At 49.7% G+C, this 18,144-nt stretch overlaps 1 protein-coding gene across 2 annotated transcripts in view; it reads right to left on the bottom strand.

The window, feature by feature from the left end:
• Positions 1-316: 316 nt before the first annotated feature.
• The window catches only part of RAMP1 (receptor activity modifying protein 1), a gene marked incomplete at its 3' end in the record, with an annotated part of 40,358 nt that continues 22,530 nt past the window's right edge, over positions 317-18,144 (bottom strand). The window contains exon 3 of one of the 2 annotated variants that reach the window (XM_080670421.1): positions 317-911. In XM_080670421.1, the coding sequence (XP_080526547.1) occupies positions 656-911 (256 nt within the window). The remainder of the gene's footprint in view (positions 912-18,144) is intronic. The other variant, XM_080670422.1, reaches the window with a different exon arrangement.

The following is an 18,144-nucleotide window of genomic DNA, read 5'->3' as shown; positions in this document are numbered from 1 at the left end:
GGACACAGTGGTGGGAGCCTGGAGCTGGCGGTTGGGAGGCATTCTTGGGGAGTCAGGGGGCGGGGTGCTCAGCAAAACTGAGCAGGCCTGGCCTCGGCATGTCTGTGCATCGCAGTCCTCTGAGCCAGTGGTTCTAGGCACTGTGGAGGGGTGGGGGCCTCAGGATCCTGTGGAGCACCTTCAGTGCACACCCAGGCCTCACTGCCATCGGTCCCTGCAACACCGCCTGTAGGGGAAGACAAAGTCTGAAGCGTCTAGTGTTTCTCCCCGGCTTCTACTGTGACCCACAGCCAGAAATACTGACGCTTCCCAAATTCAAGGACATCCTTTTAATCACAAACTTCTCATCCACAGTCTGGCTAGAGGTGAGAGCAAACACATCGGAGACTCCCCAGAAATAATGACCATTATGTTCTGCTCCCTCTTAGCACCAGCCGCCTTCCTAGGGTGGCCTTCACCTCCAGCCGGGGGCTTCCAGGTTAATGCTTGCACCACCGCCGCTCCAAAATCCTGTTAGCCGATCTCAGGTAGGACAAGGGGACTTGGGGCCTTCTCTGCCGTCAGGGCCAGGAAGCCATTCCCAGGACAGGCCCAGAGCTTCCCAGCCTCCCTGACTGCCCTCAGCCTCAGCGTGGGGCACTTCCCAGGCCGCGGCCTACACGACGCCCTCGGTGCGCTTGCTTTTCCAGACCACCAGCCCAGTCATGAGCAGGGTCATCAGGATGGGCACCACAATGAAGGGGCAGAGGATGCTAATGGGTGGGTCCTGCATGGCCCGGCCAGAGACAGGACAGCTTCTGAAGTAGTGCTGGTGGACGGTGATGAAGAACTTGTTCACCGCAGCGTTTGGCCAGTAGCAGTTTAGCCTTCTCATCACGTGCTTGGTGCAGTCTCTGAGCTCTCCGTAGCTCCTGCAGATAGAAAAGCAGATGGTCAGGAGAAAAAGTAATACTGAAGCTGGCCTCACCGTGCTTGTAGTCTGTGGGCTAGTTTCAAACAATAAAAAGAAAGAAAAGAAAAGCAGGTGGTCATCCCTGGGTAGGCAGCGACTAAGGTGGGACCTGAGCCAGGGGCTCTCCACATTGAGGGCAGACTAGAGGTGGGACAGCCACCATCTTCAGATGTCAGCCCAGGGCAATGAGCCCTCTCTGGTGGGCAAATCTTCAGCCCATTCTGAGGAGTAATTTAATGAATGTGAAGACAGGTCTGTAGAAATGACCCAAAATATAACACAAGGAGAAAAGAGCTGTGGTAAATTCACAACACTGTCAATAATATCAACCCCAACTTAATCTGGGTGTAATCTGAGTTCCAGAAGGAGAAGAGAGAATGGGGAGAAGGGATATTTGAAGAGATAATGACTGAGAATTTTCCAAAATAATGAGACATCAATTCACAAACCCAAGAAGGTTAAAGTACCCCAAACAGGACAAAAAACCAAAGCAACAACAAACAGCCACACAGACGTGTCAAAGCCAAACTCTGAAAGCCAAGATAAAGAGAAAAAAAAAATCTTGGAGTCAGAGAAAAGACACCTCCAGGGAACAATGATATGAGTCAGCACTGACTTCCCACCAGAGACTATGCAAGCCCAAAGATGATGGGGGCATCTTTAAAGTACAGGTGGTAGAGATGGGGGAACTGTCTGCCCAGAATCCTACACCCAGTTAAAAATATTTTTCAAATATGATGTTGAAATAAAGATCTTTTCAGAGGAAAAAAGAGCTGGGAGAATTCATTGTGCTACAAGAAATGTTAAAATTTTTCAGTAAAAAGAAGAGAACAGAAAGAATTTTGGACCCACACAAAGAAATGAAGAGCTCCTTAACTGGTAAAATGAAGATATTTACTTATTTTTATTTTTTAAATATATGTTTTTATTGATTTCAGAGAGGAAGGGAGAAGAAGAGATAGAAACATCAATGATGAGAGAGAATCATTGATCGGCTGCCTCCTGCATGCCCCCTACTGGGGACCGAGCCTGCAACCCAGGCATGTGCCCCGACCAGGAATTGAACCGGGACCTCCTGGTTCATAGGTCGACACTCAACCACTGAGTCATGCTGGCCAGGCAAAATGAAGATATTTAAAAGACACTGTTCCTTGTTTTTCATCTAGAAAGTGATTAAATGGAGCAGAAGCCATACAGCAATTTGGGGAGACGGAGGGAGGCTTTCATAGGCCCCTGCCTCCAGCTATAATCTCATGGTCTCTAAGTCGCTTGGTCACTATTTTGTCTGCCTGGCTGCTCTCTGGGCCATTACCTCAAGTGCCAGGGTGCAGGGGGCCTCCCCCAGACCATGTAACTGGGCAAAGCGCAGGAGACTGGGAGGGGGAGGGTGGGCAGAGACCGCGGAGGCTGTGCAGGACCTGTGCCCACTGGGTGTGTGGTTTTCTCATGTGAACAAGGACTCATACTTCGAGTACAAAACACAAGTGGGAGAAGCCACAGAAGTCCTGACAGGTTGGGTCTCATTGTGAGAAAAGAATGAGTTAGAACAAGCCGAGTGCCTGACACACGTGAGTGCTAAACGTACCAGGTATGGTTGAAAACCATGTCTAGCCCTTTGCGTGGTTGTTGATCAACCACATGGCTACGTGTTACAAATACTGGTGTGAATGACTGTCTTCTCCCCATCACAGACCCACCAAACCAGCAGGTAGTGTTTGGTGTTCTGCGGACCCAGTGACAGTTGACCCTAAATGTTGTCCTCCTGCCTCTGTGCTTGAGGAGTGGAGCTGGGATGTCCCTAGGAGGAGGTGTTGCCATCTCTGCATGGGAAGGAGCCCCTGACCCAGGACACTGTGACCCTCAGACCCCCCCCCCCCCCGCCCCGCTTCTGCCCCCGGCTGAGGCCAAGTAGGGGGCTGAGTCTGTGCTGTGGGGGATATTCTAGGATAAGGCACTCTTTCCCCGAAATATTATCCTTCCAGTCTGCAAAGCCACCCCCTTCTAAAAATAGCCCCACATACAGCCGGGCCTCTTCATCCTGTTTATTTATACAGAAGTGACAGCTGAAACGTTCAATAAATATTGTGAGCTCTGTCAGCAAGACTATGATAAAAGAATCCCTTCAGAGCACAGTCTTCTGTCAAAAGAACATAGAACTGACTAAGGGCCCGAAATAACTGTGGAAAACATTTTCATTTAGCCCTCTCTCTAGTTCTCATGTAACTGAATAGTTATCCTTTTTAGGGCAGAACTCTCTATTCTGGGCCCCCAGGAAAACTTTGCTGGTAATGTTCCTGAAAACAACGGTGATGGTGGGCGTTTCCAGTTCGTCCGGGGCCCCTGTCACGACTCCAGCACCACAACTCATAGTTGCTCAGTTTTGACAAAAGGTGTCCACTGATGCCCACAGGCTCTGGGGACACACATGGTTGCTACTGTCCTCAAACTAGCTCTGAATGGCCTTGCTGTGGAGTACCTGAGACTGGGCCCTGCCACCCACCCACCTGGCTCAAATCCCAGGTCCACAGACTCTCGATTCCAATAATTACAGGCTGTCATTGTTCTGTGATTAAGCCCCTATCCCAGTTGTTCTGTGATTAAGCCCCTATCCCAGTGGTAGGCAAACTCATTAGTCAACAGAGTGGCAAACCTCGGCTCGCGAGCCGCAGTTTGCCGACCACTGTCTTATTCCAAGTGATGCTGGGAGCCTCATCTCACCTGTTTGAGTCTTGGTCTCCTTATCCATATGAAGACACAGGTGCCCACCTAATGGGGTTACTGGGCACATCAAGCTAAATGGGGGTCAACGGCCAAAAATACAGCAGATGCCCAGTAGGTGGATGTTTTCTCACTGCCTCCTCCTGACAACTGCTGTGAGCCTGAAACAGGATTCCTTCCTCCCACCTTATCTTCCTTCCCTCCCTCCCTCCCTTCCTTCCTTCCTGTCTTTTTATACAGAGAGGAATGGAGAGGGAGAGATAGAAACATCAATGATGAGAGAGAATCATTGATCGGCTGCCTCCTGCACACCCCCTACTGGGGAACAAGCCCGCAACCTGGACATGTGCCTTGACTGGGAATGGAACAGTGACCCCCTGGTTCATAGGTCGACACTCAACCACTGAGCCATGCCAGCTGGGCTAGGATACATTTCTCGTTCTATAAATTCACCAATGTGTATCTAAGCCCTCAAAAACTTGAGGACAAACCACTCTAGGATTCTGGTTCCCTTTATCTGATCACAATTAGCTGTTTCCCTGGGAGAATTCACAGCCTGTGGCTTCCAGCAGCTTTAGCTAGATGCTGGGGGGCGGGGGGGGAGGGCAGGTGGCACCACCTGGTGTCCTGGCAGGAGGACAGGTGAAGCTAGAAGTGACCCATTGAGGCTGGCCTGCAGAGTCTGTCAAAGTGCCAGACTGACATTGGGAGTGCGGTGTCAGATAGACAGAGAGGGGTGAGGGTGGGTGCAAGCACAGAAATACCCATGGTGCCTTTGGCTAAATAGTTCTGGAAATACAAGTTGGATTCTACTTAACACTGGTAAGTGTAGTGAAATGAGGCAGGCACTCCTATTACTACTAATAAAAGGTAAACTGGTAAAATTTTTCTGAAAAGCAACTTAGCGATATTTTTCAATAAACTCAAAATCATGGATACCCTTTGACCCAGTAATTCTATTTCTAGGAATTACCGTAAGTTAATAACATGAAATGCAGACAAAACTAAGGTAAGAAGGGGGGTCACTGCAAACTTATAATTATGAAAAACAGTAAACTATAAGATAGCAATGAAAGAAACTGCTGATAATCTATTTTAATATAGCTATTAAAATGATATATAGGGCCCTCGCTGGTTTTCCCAGTGGTTAGAGCATCAGATGAAGGGTCTAGGGTTCGAGTCCGGTCAAGGGCGACTACCTTGATTACAGGTTCTATATCCAGCCCCGGTCAGGGAGTGTGAGGGAGGCAGCCAATCGATGTGTCTCTCTCACGTCTATGTTTCTCTCTGTGTGTCTCTCCCCCTCCCTCTCACCCTCTCTAAAAATCAATGGAAAGAAAATATCCTCAGGTGAGGATTAATAACAAAAAACTGATATGTACGAAGAAATTTGTAAGAGGTGGGGAAATATTTATGTCACAGTCTTGGGCAGAAGAAAGCATATGAGACCTGGTATGGAAACATTGTGGTTTCAGCTAAAATGCCCCGGAGGAGGGGACCACTCCAGAATGCTGGGAGGGCCATCCCAGGGTTGTGATATGAGGGACTTTTGTTCTCTCATCTCTACCCTTTCTGGGGATTTCCTGAGTTTTCTACAGTGAGCATACATTATTTTACAATTATATATAAAAAAGCCTATCTGGAAAGAGGCCTGTGGCAAACTGGACACTGATGTCCCTGCATTTGCAGCCACGGAGGGCTCACTTCTTCATTTCTGTGACAGCAGGAGACCTTCCCTCCAGGGGACCCCATGGGCTATTCCGGACCATCACCGCAGATGGGTACTGAATGCCAGACAGGCTGAGAGAGGCTTGTGGGGGCCAACAGCCCTTGCTGCCTGGCAGGCCTCCCCTTGTTGGCAAGCCTGGGGCTCAGGGGCCTGCTGGGGGCCCTGCCTCCTCAAGGAGCCTGCAGACCCCATGCCTCTCTGAGCCCAGCCAGCAGGCTGCATTCCTTCCTTCACCCCGCTTATCTCTGTCCCTACCTGGGCGAGGTAAACCCTGTCCCAGGAGCAGGACACCCCCACCCTGCCCTCCGCTTCCCCCAGCAGAGCAGGTTCTCCCCCGGTCACCATGGACTCCCTCCCGGGACCTGGGGGCTCTTGACTGGCAGCCATGCTCCAAGCCGGCAATGCTGGGGACATAGAGGGAGTGCAGGGGCGCACGTCCAGCGCACCCCCATTTTGGCTTTGCAGATGTCCCCAGGGCCTGAGCAGGTGGTTGGTTTCCTCCACTACTCTCATTCACCCTGAAGCCAGCTGGGACAGGGACCTGACCTCTCATGTCTCCTCTGCTGAGTTGGATGGGCGACATTGCGGTCTGTTGGGATGCTGCGGGGCAGACGCCCAGTCCCCAAGGGGATTCAGGACCAGGAGCAAGGAGGGTGGGGCTGGGACCCGAGGACAGGACCCCCCTTTGTACCCAGTCCCAGGCGCCCTAGTTTCTCTCTTCGCACCCACCACCACCCTCCAGGATTCCTCGTCCCTACTCCACAGCCTCCTTGCAGAAAGGGCCCAGCCACCAGATGGCGCCCCTCCCCAGGGGCCTCCTCTCCTAGGTCCATCCCTCCCCAGGGATTCCCCTCCTCTCTCCCAACTTTCCCCTGGTAGTTGATCCCCCACCAGGAACCCCCTTGTGTGCCTGGAGCCTTCCCCCTCCATCAGTAGCCTGTCCATCTCCTCACCGAGGCTCCCCGCACCCTTCACTCCTGGGGAGAGTCATCCACACTTTGCAGCTCCTTCCCTCCTCAGCCAGAGACTGGGACATCTGATACCTATGACACCCCTACCCCTATCTGAAGCTTGGTCCTGCCTACATTGGGCTGTTAACACACACAGGTTGCCCCACCCCATTCCCATCTCCTAGGGCCTGCCCCTTCCAGGGTGTCTGCTCCCCTCATGTGGCCCTGTCCCTGTGCCCAGGAGTAGGCAGAAGTGACTCATGGTGGTGGGCTATCACAATGCACATTTCTATCACCAGTTTCCACTTTCCTGCACCGAGTGTGTGTGGGCCAGGGGCACAATCCCAGGCCAAGCGCAATAGGTGGGGCAAGAGGGACATTCCACACCGAGAAAAGTGTCACCACAGCCTACAGGACACAGGCAGCCCCACCTCGTTATAACATCTGACGAATTACACCTTCACCTCTCAAGGTTCAGTAGATACAAACTAGAATAAAGGCGTGTGAAAAATAAAGTTAGTAAACTGGATTCAGTGACTATATGCGATGTTTCTATTCTACAGAGAATCAACCATCGTTTCAGCAATCCCAGGATCCTATTATTTAGGCAGCAAACAAGACTCAATAAATTCCCAAAGTGGAAACAGTAAGTCAATATTCTTTGACTGCAGTATTAAAAACTAGAAATTAGTGAGGAAAAGACATATTTAAAAATATTGAATTTGTAGAAATGAAAGATAACTCATAATTTTGGGAATTATGAGAATTTAAAAATTCAGTTACAGGTTATTAAGAAAACAATAATGGTGATACTGTATGTAAATATTAATGGATTAGAGCCAAACAGCACAAAATTAAATTATCTTATTACTATACAAACAAAAGAAGAAAAAAAATAAGTATCCAAACCAAGACTTAAAAAAAAAAAAAAATCTCTCCAAAAGGCAACTAATTTAAATGCATTAATAATTATTAAAAAGGGGTTATTGGGGGGGCAAAGGGGGACATATATAATACTTTCAACAATAAAGAATTATTTTAAAATGATTAAAAACTAATATTTATTGATCTTATTTAAAAAAACAGGAGAATAAGTAAATTCAATAGCGGATTCTTTAGAAAAATAGGTATGATGAAGTGGACACATTTCTGGAGAGTCTAATCTAGAAAAAACACAGAAAGCATCAATATATAAAACCACAGATAGGAAATGAGAAAAAATATGAGAGATTAATATGCAAAAAATTTATGTTAAAAATTGGAAAATTTTTGAATTGGGATACTTTTGGGGAAACTATAAACTATCAAGTATTGACTTAAAAAAGCAGAAAATCTAAAAAAAAAAAAAAAGGGAAATGCTATTTAAAAATTACAATCTCGCCGAAACCGGTTTGGCTCAGTGGATAGAGCGTCGGCCTGCGGACTGAAGGGTCCCGGGTTCGATTCCGGTCAAGGGCATGTACCTTGGTTGCGGGCACATCCCCAGTGGGAGGTGTGCAGGAGGCAGCTGATCGATGTTTCTCTCTCATCGATGTTTTTAGCTCTCTATCCCTCTCCCTTCCTCTCTGTAAAATATCAATAAAAATATTTAAAAAAAAAATTACAATCTCAAAAGGCAGCAGATCCAGGCAGTTCTTTCCAATTCTTAGGATAATAGAAAAACAAAAGTGAGCTTCCCAGTTCTTTTTAAAAAGTTAACCAAGCCCTGGCCAGGTAGCTCAGTTGGTTAGAGTGTCGTCCCAATACACTAAGGTTGTGGGTTCAATCCCCAGTCAGGGCACATACAAGAATCAATCAATGAATTGCATGAATAAGTTCAATGAATGCATAAGTAAGTTCAACAACAAATCTATATTTCTCTCTCTCTCTCTCTCTCTCTCTCTCTCTCTCTCTCTCTCTCTCTTTCAAAAATCAATTTTAAAAAAAGTTAACCAAACCCAGATTCCACACCTCTGAAGACAGCATGCCCACGTGCCTCGGAGTAACAGATGTACTCCACTGTCACTTAAAAATAGACACAAATGTCCTATGAAAACTGTTAGCAAACTTAAACTCTCCATACAGAACACTTTAAAGTAGGTTTATTTCAGGAATGCTTTGTGACTGTCAAAGCCCATTTCATCATGTCAAAGCAAAAAACACACAATCATTTCAATACAGGTTGAGAAGGCATTTGATAAAATTCAACATTTCCGATAAAAAAGAAACAACCTTGCCCTAACCGGTTTGGCTCAGTGGATAGAGCGTCGGCCTGCGGACTAAAAGATCCCAGGTTCGATTCTGGTCAAGGGCATGTACCTTGGTTGCTGGCACATCCCCAGTAGGGGGGTGCAGGAGGCAGCTGATCGATGTTTCTCTCCCATCGATGTTTCTAACTCTCTGTCCCTTTCCCTTCCTCTCTGTAAAAAATCAATAAAATATATTTTAAAAAAGAAAAAAAAAGAAACAACCTTGTAAATCGGGAAGAAGTTCTTAATGTGACAAAAATCTCTCAAATAATTGCAAACACCGCATTTATTCCTGGAGCCCTAGAGGCATTTTCATTACAGCCAGGAATCTGCTTATTTAATTTCTAGGTGTCCAGGTCTGTCTTCTACCACCTGATTTCCGACTTTGGTGTCAGGCCTCCCAACCAGGATTTCCAAAATAGTCACAGAGGAGCTTTTCCAAAGCAGGGCGGGGCAGTCTGCTCAACCGGCCACTTCCTCTGGTGACAGAAAGCCACATGGTGGCCTGGCCTGCGTGGGGCTCAGAGTGAGCGTGCCAGGCCACCCAACCTCCATGGAGGACCTCTGAGCAGGCAGCCCTGCAAGTGGTTGCCATTTCCCACTCAGCCTCGCCTGTGTGAGCTGTCAGGCTGCACCAGACAGGGCAGCTTTTGTTTTTGACACCTCAGGGAATGTAAAAGGAAGTCTTGCTAACTGATTAAAAACACTTCAGTCTAGGACACTGCTCCAGGCCTGGGCGAGTATACCAGCCGCTGTGCACCTGGAACTCATTCCTCACCCCTGGACTCGCAGCGGGAGTGTGTGGGGGGTGGATATTGTGCAATCAAGCCCTCCCTGAACCGCAGGACCGAGAGATCTGATCAAGCTGGAAATCTGATTAGACCGCAGAAGAAGCCCTGCGCATCTCTGCTGGCCCAGGGCTGGCCACTGGAGTGCGTGCACAGAAATGCATACGTTCCCACTACAGCTCATCTCCTTAAGTTATAGAACAGGAACTTCTGACAACTTTGCAAAAAAATAAAAAGCACAGGGGAACTGTGCGGGCTCCACCCTATCTGTGGAATCCCAGTATGCATGTGCACCAATAAATACCCAACAACACAGCAGGCTTCAGGTAAACCAGCTGGATGGCGCAGGTAAATTCCACCCAGGGCTTTGCAACCGGCTCCCTGCCTCCTCTGTATTGGACCAGGGGGCTCTGGCTGAGCAAGGTGGTCTCTTTCTCTCTCTCTCTGAAAAGGAAGAACATGCCAAAGCAGAGAGGTTAGAGGTAAGAGGAGGAAGACCAGTGGCAGGGCTGGTGTGTCACTGCTGGGGAGGAGAGAGCAGTTTCTCACAGCGCTCTCGACTGGGGAGACCGGGGAAAACTGCCACTCTTGGACAAAACACCGCCACTCTTGGACGACAGAAAACGGACATGGGGTGCCCTCTGAGTGCCTGGCAGGTGGGGGTCTGTGCCTGTAGTCATCCCAGCCCTGGGTTCTGAGATGACAGGGAACCATGGCTGATCACCCAGCTGCACCCACTGTGGGCTGGCCTCACCACAATGCCCTGTGAGGACATCCAGGTCTAGGGCTCCTCCTGGGTCCAGGGCCCCCACCCTCACCGAGACATGGGTGTGCACACGTGTCCAAGTTCAAGGATTGGGCATGACAGCCAGGGCACTATATTTGGACACTAACACCCTAGGGACACTACCCCTACAAGCCACCCTGGGGGCTGGAAAGAGGGCTTTTTTCTGCAGGGCACCCTCAGTCCCACCAGCAGGCCACTGCTCTCCACCGCCCTGCCCGGCAGCCTGCCTCCCTGATCCCATTGGATTCTGCAGGGAGCCCTGGGGCCCTCTGGAGGCAGTGGAGGCTGTGAGGTTGCTGGCCATGCTGGCACAGCGGGCAGCCTGAAACCCATGAAGGTGACCTCTGGGCAGGGTGGCACTATCCCAGGGCATCTCACTATGTTACAAGGAGAGGGGACAGTGGCTGTGGCTTCGCTGTGCCCGACAGCTTCCCCTGAGCAGAAGGTCATGCCAGCCAACAGGGCAGTCTCTCACCCGGTTCCTGAGGGGCAGCCCTGACAGCAGGTGGAGGGCTGGAGCTGGGAGCCAATCCTCACCCACTGTTGGGGCTCACCCCCCAGGAACACGAGGGGCTACTCAGTGGTCACACCACTGGCCCAGCACCAATTAAATCCTCAGGCAGCAGCTGCTGAGCCAAAGTTAAATCTGGTTCTGAACTCCTTCGAGGTGCCGAGGTGCCAAGGTGCCCTCACTAAACTTTCCAAAGAAGGACCATGGCCAAGATAGTGGCAGGAGTAGGCCACCCTTCCCCCCCACCCCCCCGCCCCCGGCCTTCCTGTGAACACCTGTCCATGCAGTAAGGAAGAACCTTCCAGACATCCGTGGGGGTTTCTCTGTGATTCAAAACCATCCTGGGACTCAAGCCTGGATCGGGGAGCAGCCCCAGTGCATCAGGATGGTGAAGACACAGAGAAATAAGTGTCACAGGGACCCTGCCGAACCTCAGATACACTTGGCTTCCAGGACTCCCTCCTGCTTGGGACAAACTGGAGGGGGTGTGAGGCAGCAGTCAGTCCCAGAAGGTCCTGGCTGCCCAGGGTCTGAGGACGTGTGTCTTGAGAGCTGCCCACAGGACCCCCCCCCCCCACACACACACACAGTCACAGTCACGGCCAGGTCCTGCCTGCCCCACACCTTCATCGTCCAGTCCCTTTCCAGTCCCCTGGCTCTAGCAACCTGCAAGCGACCACATCAGTAAGGAGGAGGTCATATTTACAAAATAAGTCAGTCTCCTCTGGGTCCCTGATAACATAATAAAAACTCAGAGATAATCAACAGCCACACAAACTCCAGAAATCGAGGTTGTTCAGCGTATACACTGAGTGGCCAGATTATTATCATCTCTGAATGCATAATAATCTGGCCACTCAGTGTATATACTATATACTAAAAGGCTAATATGCAAATTGTCCCCTCCCCTCGACCAGGAGTTCGACCAGCAGGCAGGCTGGCCAACCGCCCATGTCCCCTCCCCCTGGCCAGGCTGGCCGGACCCCACCCATGCACGAATTCATGTACTGGGCCTCTACACACACACACACACACACACACACACACACACACACACACACACACTGAGTGGCCAAATTATTATGCGTTCAGAGATCATAATAATCTGGCCTCTCAGTGTACTTAGCATCCTGCTGAGCTGTCACTCAGCTACAAAGGCAGTGAAAAGCTTGTAAAAATGTCTGAATTCTGGGAAGGCATTAATTTCATGGCTTATTTCTGGGTTCTACTTCAGAATAGTTGCCTGAATTTAAAAGCTACATGTCAAAGGGAATGATGATGATACCAATAATAAGAGGAGCTTGAGTTAACAGCCTATTTGCAGAGATAAGTGACTGAGCCCTATGGGCCCGAGGTTGTTACTGATACACGTCAGAACAGCACAGTGTAAGAAATAAACCAAAATAGGCCACAGAAGGAAGAGCAGGTTTTAGAACATGAACTAAAATCAGTGAGGAGATGGGGTGGGGACAGGGGTTGAGAGAGACAGTCCTGCTCTTTCATCGAGAGCCAAGCATGTGGTTTCACAGTGTAAGGAAACCAACACAGGAGTCAGAACACCCGTGTTTCACATTTCAGGGTGAGTGAGTGAAAAGGGCGTGCCAATATGTTAACCTCATTTAAAAGATAAAGGCAAACACATCATGTTTTAACAGGAGGGAGAAAAGAGGGGGGAAAATAGGTGTGGAAAGATAAAAATCAAGATCCCAAATGGAATGCCTAAAGATTGAAAATAAAGAACAAATACAATATAATTTCCTTTGTTACAAGGCTCAGCACTCTCCAGATGAAACAATAAAATGACATAAGTGGTTTCTGAGAGAGATAATTAACACAGAATTACCTCGGAAGATTCAAAAGAATTAAGGGTTAAGTTCAAGTAGTTAAAATACTGGGATTTCAATGTTAATATGAAGCAAAGAAGAGCAAAACAAAAAATATTAAGTGTGATTAAGGAGACATTTAATGATATTTCACAGTTGATAGCAGCAGCATAACATGGAATCTAAATGCTATAAAAACAGTAGAATATATGTATGTAACAACCTGCTGGAAAAAGATACTAGAAATTATCTACATATATAAAAGGCTAATATGCTAAGTGTCCAACCGGTTGCTATCATGTGCACTGACCACCAGGGGGCTGACGCGCAACACAGGAGCTGCCGTGACGTGCACAGAGAAACCTGGTGTTCACAAAGCAACACTCGGCTTCCCTCAAGTGGGACACAGGCCCCACCACCACCCCTGAGCAACACCCCACCAAATCGTAGCCAACACTGCCAAGACCCCATGGTGCAAAATGTGGCCCACAGCCCAGCCCAGCCCAGCCTGAAAACAGTAGCTGTGGGTGCTGGGTAATGACATCACATTTTTGTTGACATTCGAAGCCAAAATTGTAGACAGAATATGCCTGAAGACCAACTATTGCCACAATGTACCTCTGAAGCAGAAAGAAAGGGATGATGTCGACAGAATATGTCTGAAGAACAGTCATTGACAAGTACTACCAATACTGGTAGGAACTGCCTTCATAGGGAAAATGAGGTAAATGAGGACGCAATTATCGAACACAGTTGTGGTGGAATGACTATTACATGTCAATTTTGCCTATCCCTAAATTTCTCCGATGAAAAACCATCTGATGGAAAATTTACTCGATGTTGTAGCAAAGGCAAAGTTTGTCCAAATGATATAAATTTTCCAGAATACCTGGCATATTTAAAAAATTAATGATAAACGAAGATCCTGACAGTAAAAATTTCATGGAAAGCATTCGTTGTTATATCATGTTGTTATTGTTTATTTATTAATCAATTTATATATTATTTTCATGTACATTTTACTAATTTTCTTTCATCTCTGACACTTCTATTATAGAGAAAGGGCGAATAGCGATATTAAAATATTTCTTCTAATTAATTTCCTTTCAATGTGCACAAATTCGTGCATTGGGCCACTAGTAAGAATATAATTAGAATTAGAGAATCTAATAGCCCATTATTGAGTACACAAAAACCTGGAAACACAGGAATGAGCTGAGTAACACAGCGGAATGCATGTTGTTTGGGTGGGATTAAAAAGAAATAGAAATAGACTCTAATGCATACAAGAAGGCATTATGTGTTAAACTAAGCATAACATGACAATGAACGTAGGAAATATCATTTAACATACGTTAGGGTAATTGAGGTAGGGAGGAAATAAATTCTAATTCTTGTCTTAATGTAACTACGCACAGTGTTAAGGAGATAAACATTATTCTAAAACACAGGGCAACTAAGTAGGAACAGAACATAATATTGTGGCCATGTGACTCTCACAATTGCAACTACTGAATCTGTGGAGCAGAGAGCCCTGTGACCAAATCACAGACCTGAGGAGTGAGGAGGCAGCGCGCCAAAACCGAATCACTAAGGAGCTAAAACACGAAAAGCAAACATCACTAAAACAGGCACGAGTGACACATGAAGAGAAGATGGAACAACATGACAAATGACTCATCTCTACAATATTTAAGAGTTTGTAGAAGAAGATGAAAAATACCCCCAATGACTCAGGAGACAGATAGCAAAGGTTATGATCTGCACTCCAGAAAAAACAAGTTCCAACAGCTGCAGGAGAAAGCAGCTCGACCTTCTAACAGCCAAAGGCGGGCAGATGAGGACAAAACAGGAACTCTCATTTCAGCCTGCAAGAACACGATCTTGACAAACTCAGTGCTCATGGACCCATGAATGAAAGAAACATTTCCATAGGTTTCTGGTCATAAAACTTTGTAAAATTCTTTGAAAGGGCAACTGGGCAAAACCTCTAAGAACCCTGGAATGTTCATGACCTGTGCTATGTAGGTCCCTTGGCAAGAATTCTTCAATAAACGAGTCCAAAAAAGCTGTCAGCTACATGCACTGCAGTTCATTTACAACGGCAAAACCTGGAAGGGGCTGAACATAAGTAGGACTGAGAAATCAGGACCCCTTCAATGGCCTTCCTGCCAGGGAGCTGGCTGTCCACTTCTGGCCCCGGCTGTGAAGGTAAACTCACCTTGCCTTGCTACCCATAAGGAGTGTATTTGTAAGAAGGTGTGTTCTCCATGTTTTCACTGAGATAAGAAGCCAGGAGAAGAGGGAGCTCAGACCTAAGACACACCTGGTCCAGGAGCTGTGCACAGTGTCCAGGCTTAAGTCTCATAAGACCCTGGGGGGAAAGGTGTCCACAGTCTGCATGGGGAAGGCTCCCCCACAGAGGATGAGAGTGTTCCTGGCCCCGTGTGCTTGGGAGAGGGCCACCAATGGAAGGATGGGTCCTGGGAGATGGTGTAACGGCCTTATGGAGCAGGAGGAGTGCTGGGTCGAAGGTCAGCCTTAGGAGGGGCATCTGCTCTTGTCCCCTACCTGGCTGACCCCACCGCATACAAACCACAACACAGAGACGCTGCACACCAGAGCACACCTTCATCACCACTGCCTTCTGTGCCACCACCTGCTGCCCTGCCCTTTCCCTGGGACAGTCCCAGGAGGGCAACTTCGACGAGTGAGCACGCCTGACCTGCCTCCCTGGACAGTGAAGTCCCATGTGCGTAGCCTGGAAAGCTCTGGGGTTTTCATGCTGCTGGGGGCAGGGTGGAAGCAGTGTGTCTAAGAGGAAGGTGGGAGCGGAAGGCGCTGTGCAGAGCCTCCCCCTCGTCACCAGGATGTGGTCCACCTGCCTGCTCTTCCTTCTACTTGTGCCAGGATCTGCTTAGTGTCGCTTGCTTCTGACCTTTTACATTCTGACACGGAGGCTTGATTTCATCCCCAAACTGAGGTTGCAAAATTGCAAAACAGGGCAGTAAGTAATTTGATGGAAAAAGACATCCTGGCAGGCTTGAGCGCAGTTCCCACTGTGTCTGGGGCAGTGTCTGTCCTCTCCCAGGGCCAGGGAGACACAGAGCACTGGGGATAAAGGGAAGCTGAAGCCCTTGGGCGTGGAAAAGGGGAGCTTGCGCCTTCTCCCTGGCTTCCAGTGCCCCCCCACCACAAAGGGTTCCTGGCTGTAGGTCTCTGCAGAGCATTTCTGAAAAAAGGAAATAGGGTTCATCCTCCAAGCCCCCCAGCTCAGCAGGTGGGCATCCACAGACCCTCTGGGGATCATGCTCAGAACTCACCATGAGGCAGGCATGCCACTTCAAGGCCAACCCCAACCGAAGGGCTGCGGCTGCCCCAAGGGCCACCAACACCCGCAAAAGGAAGACAGCTCCCCAGCTGGTGGGACACAGCAAGAGGGCACTTTCTGGAGGGGTGACCATGGAGCTGGCACTGGGCGGGGCTGAGAGTAATTGGAGGACCTACCCCTTTGACTCCTCCCCTATGTGCCTGCCACACAGCTGGCTTTGGGCACACAGTGGAGGAAGGTAGATTTCCAGTCCCTTCTGCCTCCTCGTCCCCCTCTACTGTGAGCACAGATGTGGGTGCAGAGTCCCAGAGGGCTCCTTCTTTATGACAGTATCTCCCGCCCCCACATCCTCTGTCCAGTTGCCCTAGTCTTGGATGTGCTTCCTCAGAGCAGCCATGGCTGGGCTGAGCTCCTGGTACAGGACAAGGGGCCTGACAAGCCTTTGCCTCACAGCCCTCACCAAGACGCCCACGGACAGAAGGGCCAGGGTTGGTGCTTCGGAGTCGGGGTGATGCCTGCAGACACTTCACCAGGAGCAGCAGTGTTCCCACAGGCTCTGCCCAGGTGCCCTCTAGGGTGGGACCAGGAAGGTCTTTGAGTGAGTGGAGGGAAAGGGTTTCTGCCCACCCAGCAAACACTGCACTCCTGATGCCTCCCTGTCCCAGCTTAGGCCTCTGTCCACCACCTGAGCTTGGCTTTACTGGCCTTGCTCAGCAGCACTGGCCCTGACAAACCCCAGGGGTGGCTGCTGAGAGCTCCAGGCCCTCTCAGGCTTTACTGTTCACGGCAGATGACCAGCAAGAAGGACCGCCTGCCGCCACACATTCACGCACACCAGGAAGACTTGAACAGACATGAAATGAAGTGTTGAGAGGCTACCTCTGGGGAGCTGAGGGGGATCCCCACAGCCTTGCCCCAGCTCCTGGAAGCTGGGAGCACCCTTTCTGGAAGGGGCTGGAGTGAGGTCCTCTGCACACCAGCCTGCACAGGGCGGGTGGGTAGCTACCCTAGCCCCTCCCCGAACACCTAAGAGGCCAAGGTCAGCCACCAGATTTCTGTGCACCTGGGACTGAGGGTGTGAGCCTGGGCTCTGGAGACCCCGGAAGGATCCTCCTTCCAGGTGCGCACTGAGGTGGGGAGTGGGTGTCAGCACCAGAACCTCCCAACAAGAATGTGGCCCAAGCACTCGTGGGCTCAGGGCTAGTTCCAAGGCAGATGCCTGGAGGAGCAAACCCGCGAAGGAACCGCAGGCAGGTGTCCCTGTGGGGCAGGGGCCACGCTTGGGCGGAGCTCTGGGGACCAGCCTGCTGAGCACTGGTCAGGGGCCATGTTGAGACCTGGGGAGGGGGCGCTGAGCACAGCAGGACCCAGGGAGGGTGACAGCCACTGCCCAGAGAGACCACCGTGGTTGAAGAAGATGCCTCCCTCTCCGTTTCTGTTGGAATTCAAACAAAAGCAGCTGTTGCAAAGATGCTGCTGAGTTCTGACCAATTTCCAGACTTGACTCTTGACAGGGACACAAAGAACACGGAGACCCCGCCTCAGTGAACAGGCATCTGGAAACAGCATCAGGCTTGGTGCTCATGACAGAGGTAACTGCTCTGGAGCCAGCACGCTGAACTTTAGTTCCGGGTCCTTCCGTTAACACCCTGTGCAGACTCGCCGCCTCATAACTGGCCATTCCTCGGGCCAGGCTGGAGGGCTCTTCATGGCCCAGTTTGGGGTGAGCAGGGCGGAGGCAGTCCCCAGGGAGCAGGCCGTGGAGACCTGGGCCCGGGAACCCTGCACAGTGTGACCAAAGCTTCGGGAGCTGAGGCCATGCCGCAGCATTGACAAGCCCGGGAGCTTCTGGGCCGAGAGAAGAGGGGCACTGGGAAGGCGTGAAGTTACAGGTGAGTTCTTTGGGGCTTACTGAACTCTGATGGACTAGGCTGCCTCTGATAGGGTTCCTGCCCGAGGTGGCACCTCAGAGCCCGCAGCTGGGCAGGAAGAGGAGGAGCAGCCGGGCCTCCCATCTCTAAATCACCCAGCATTTCCTGTCTTGAGGAGAAAACCCGATATGTGGTCACTTTAAAACCAACCATCTTCTAGCTGAGTTCCCTTTTTTGAGATTCTTCTCTTTCTTTGTTCTGCTCTTTCTCTCCTCCTGACACCCACAGGGAGGTTTCTGGAAATGAGAGTCTGGATGACACATTGTTCCTTAATCTCCACAGCTCCCCAAATTAGATTGTATTCCCAGTTAATACATTCAATTACGTTAAATTTCCATTAGCAAACCCGGGCTGCAGTGAATGAGCTCACCCCGGACATGATGACTCGCCTGGTGC

This window comes from Plecotus auritus (genome assembly GCF_963455305.1).
Source record: "Plecotus auritus genome assembly, chromosome: 5".
Lineage (NCBI taxonomy): Eukaryota > Metazoa > Chordata > Mammalia > Chiroptera > Vespertilionidae > Plecotus > Plecotus auritus.
The sequence above is the reverse complement of the archived record's forward strand: the minus strand, read 5'-3'. Positions and strand labels throughout refer to the sequence as shown.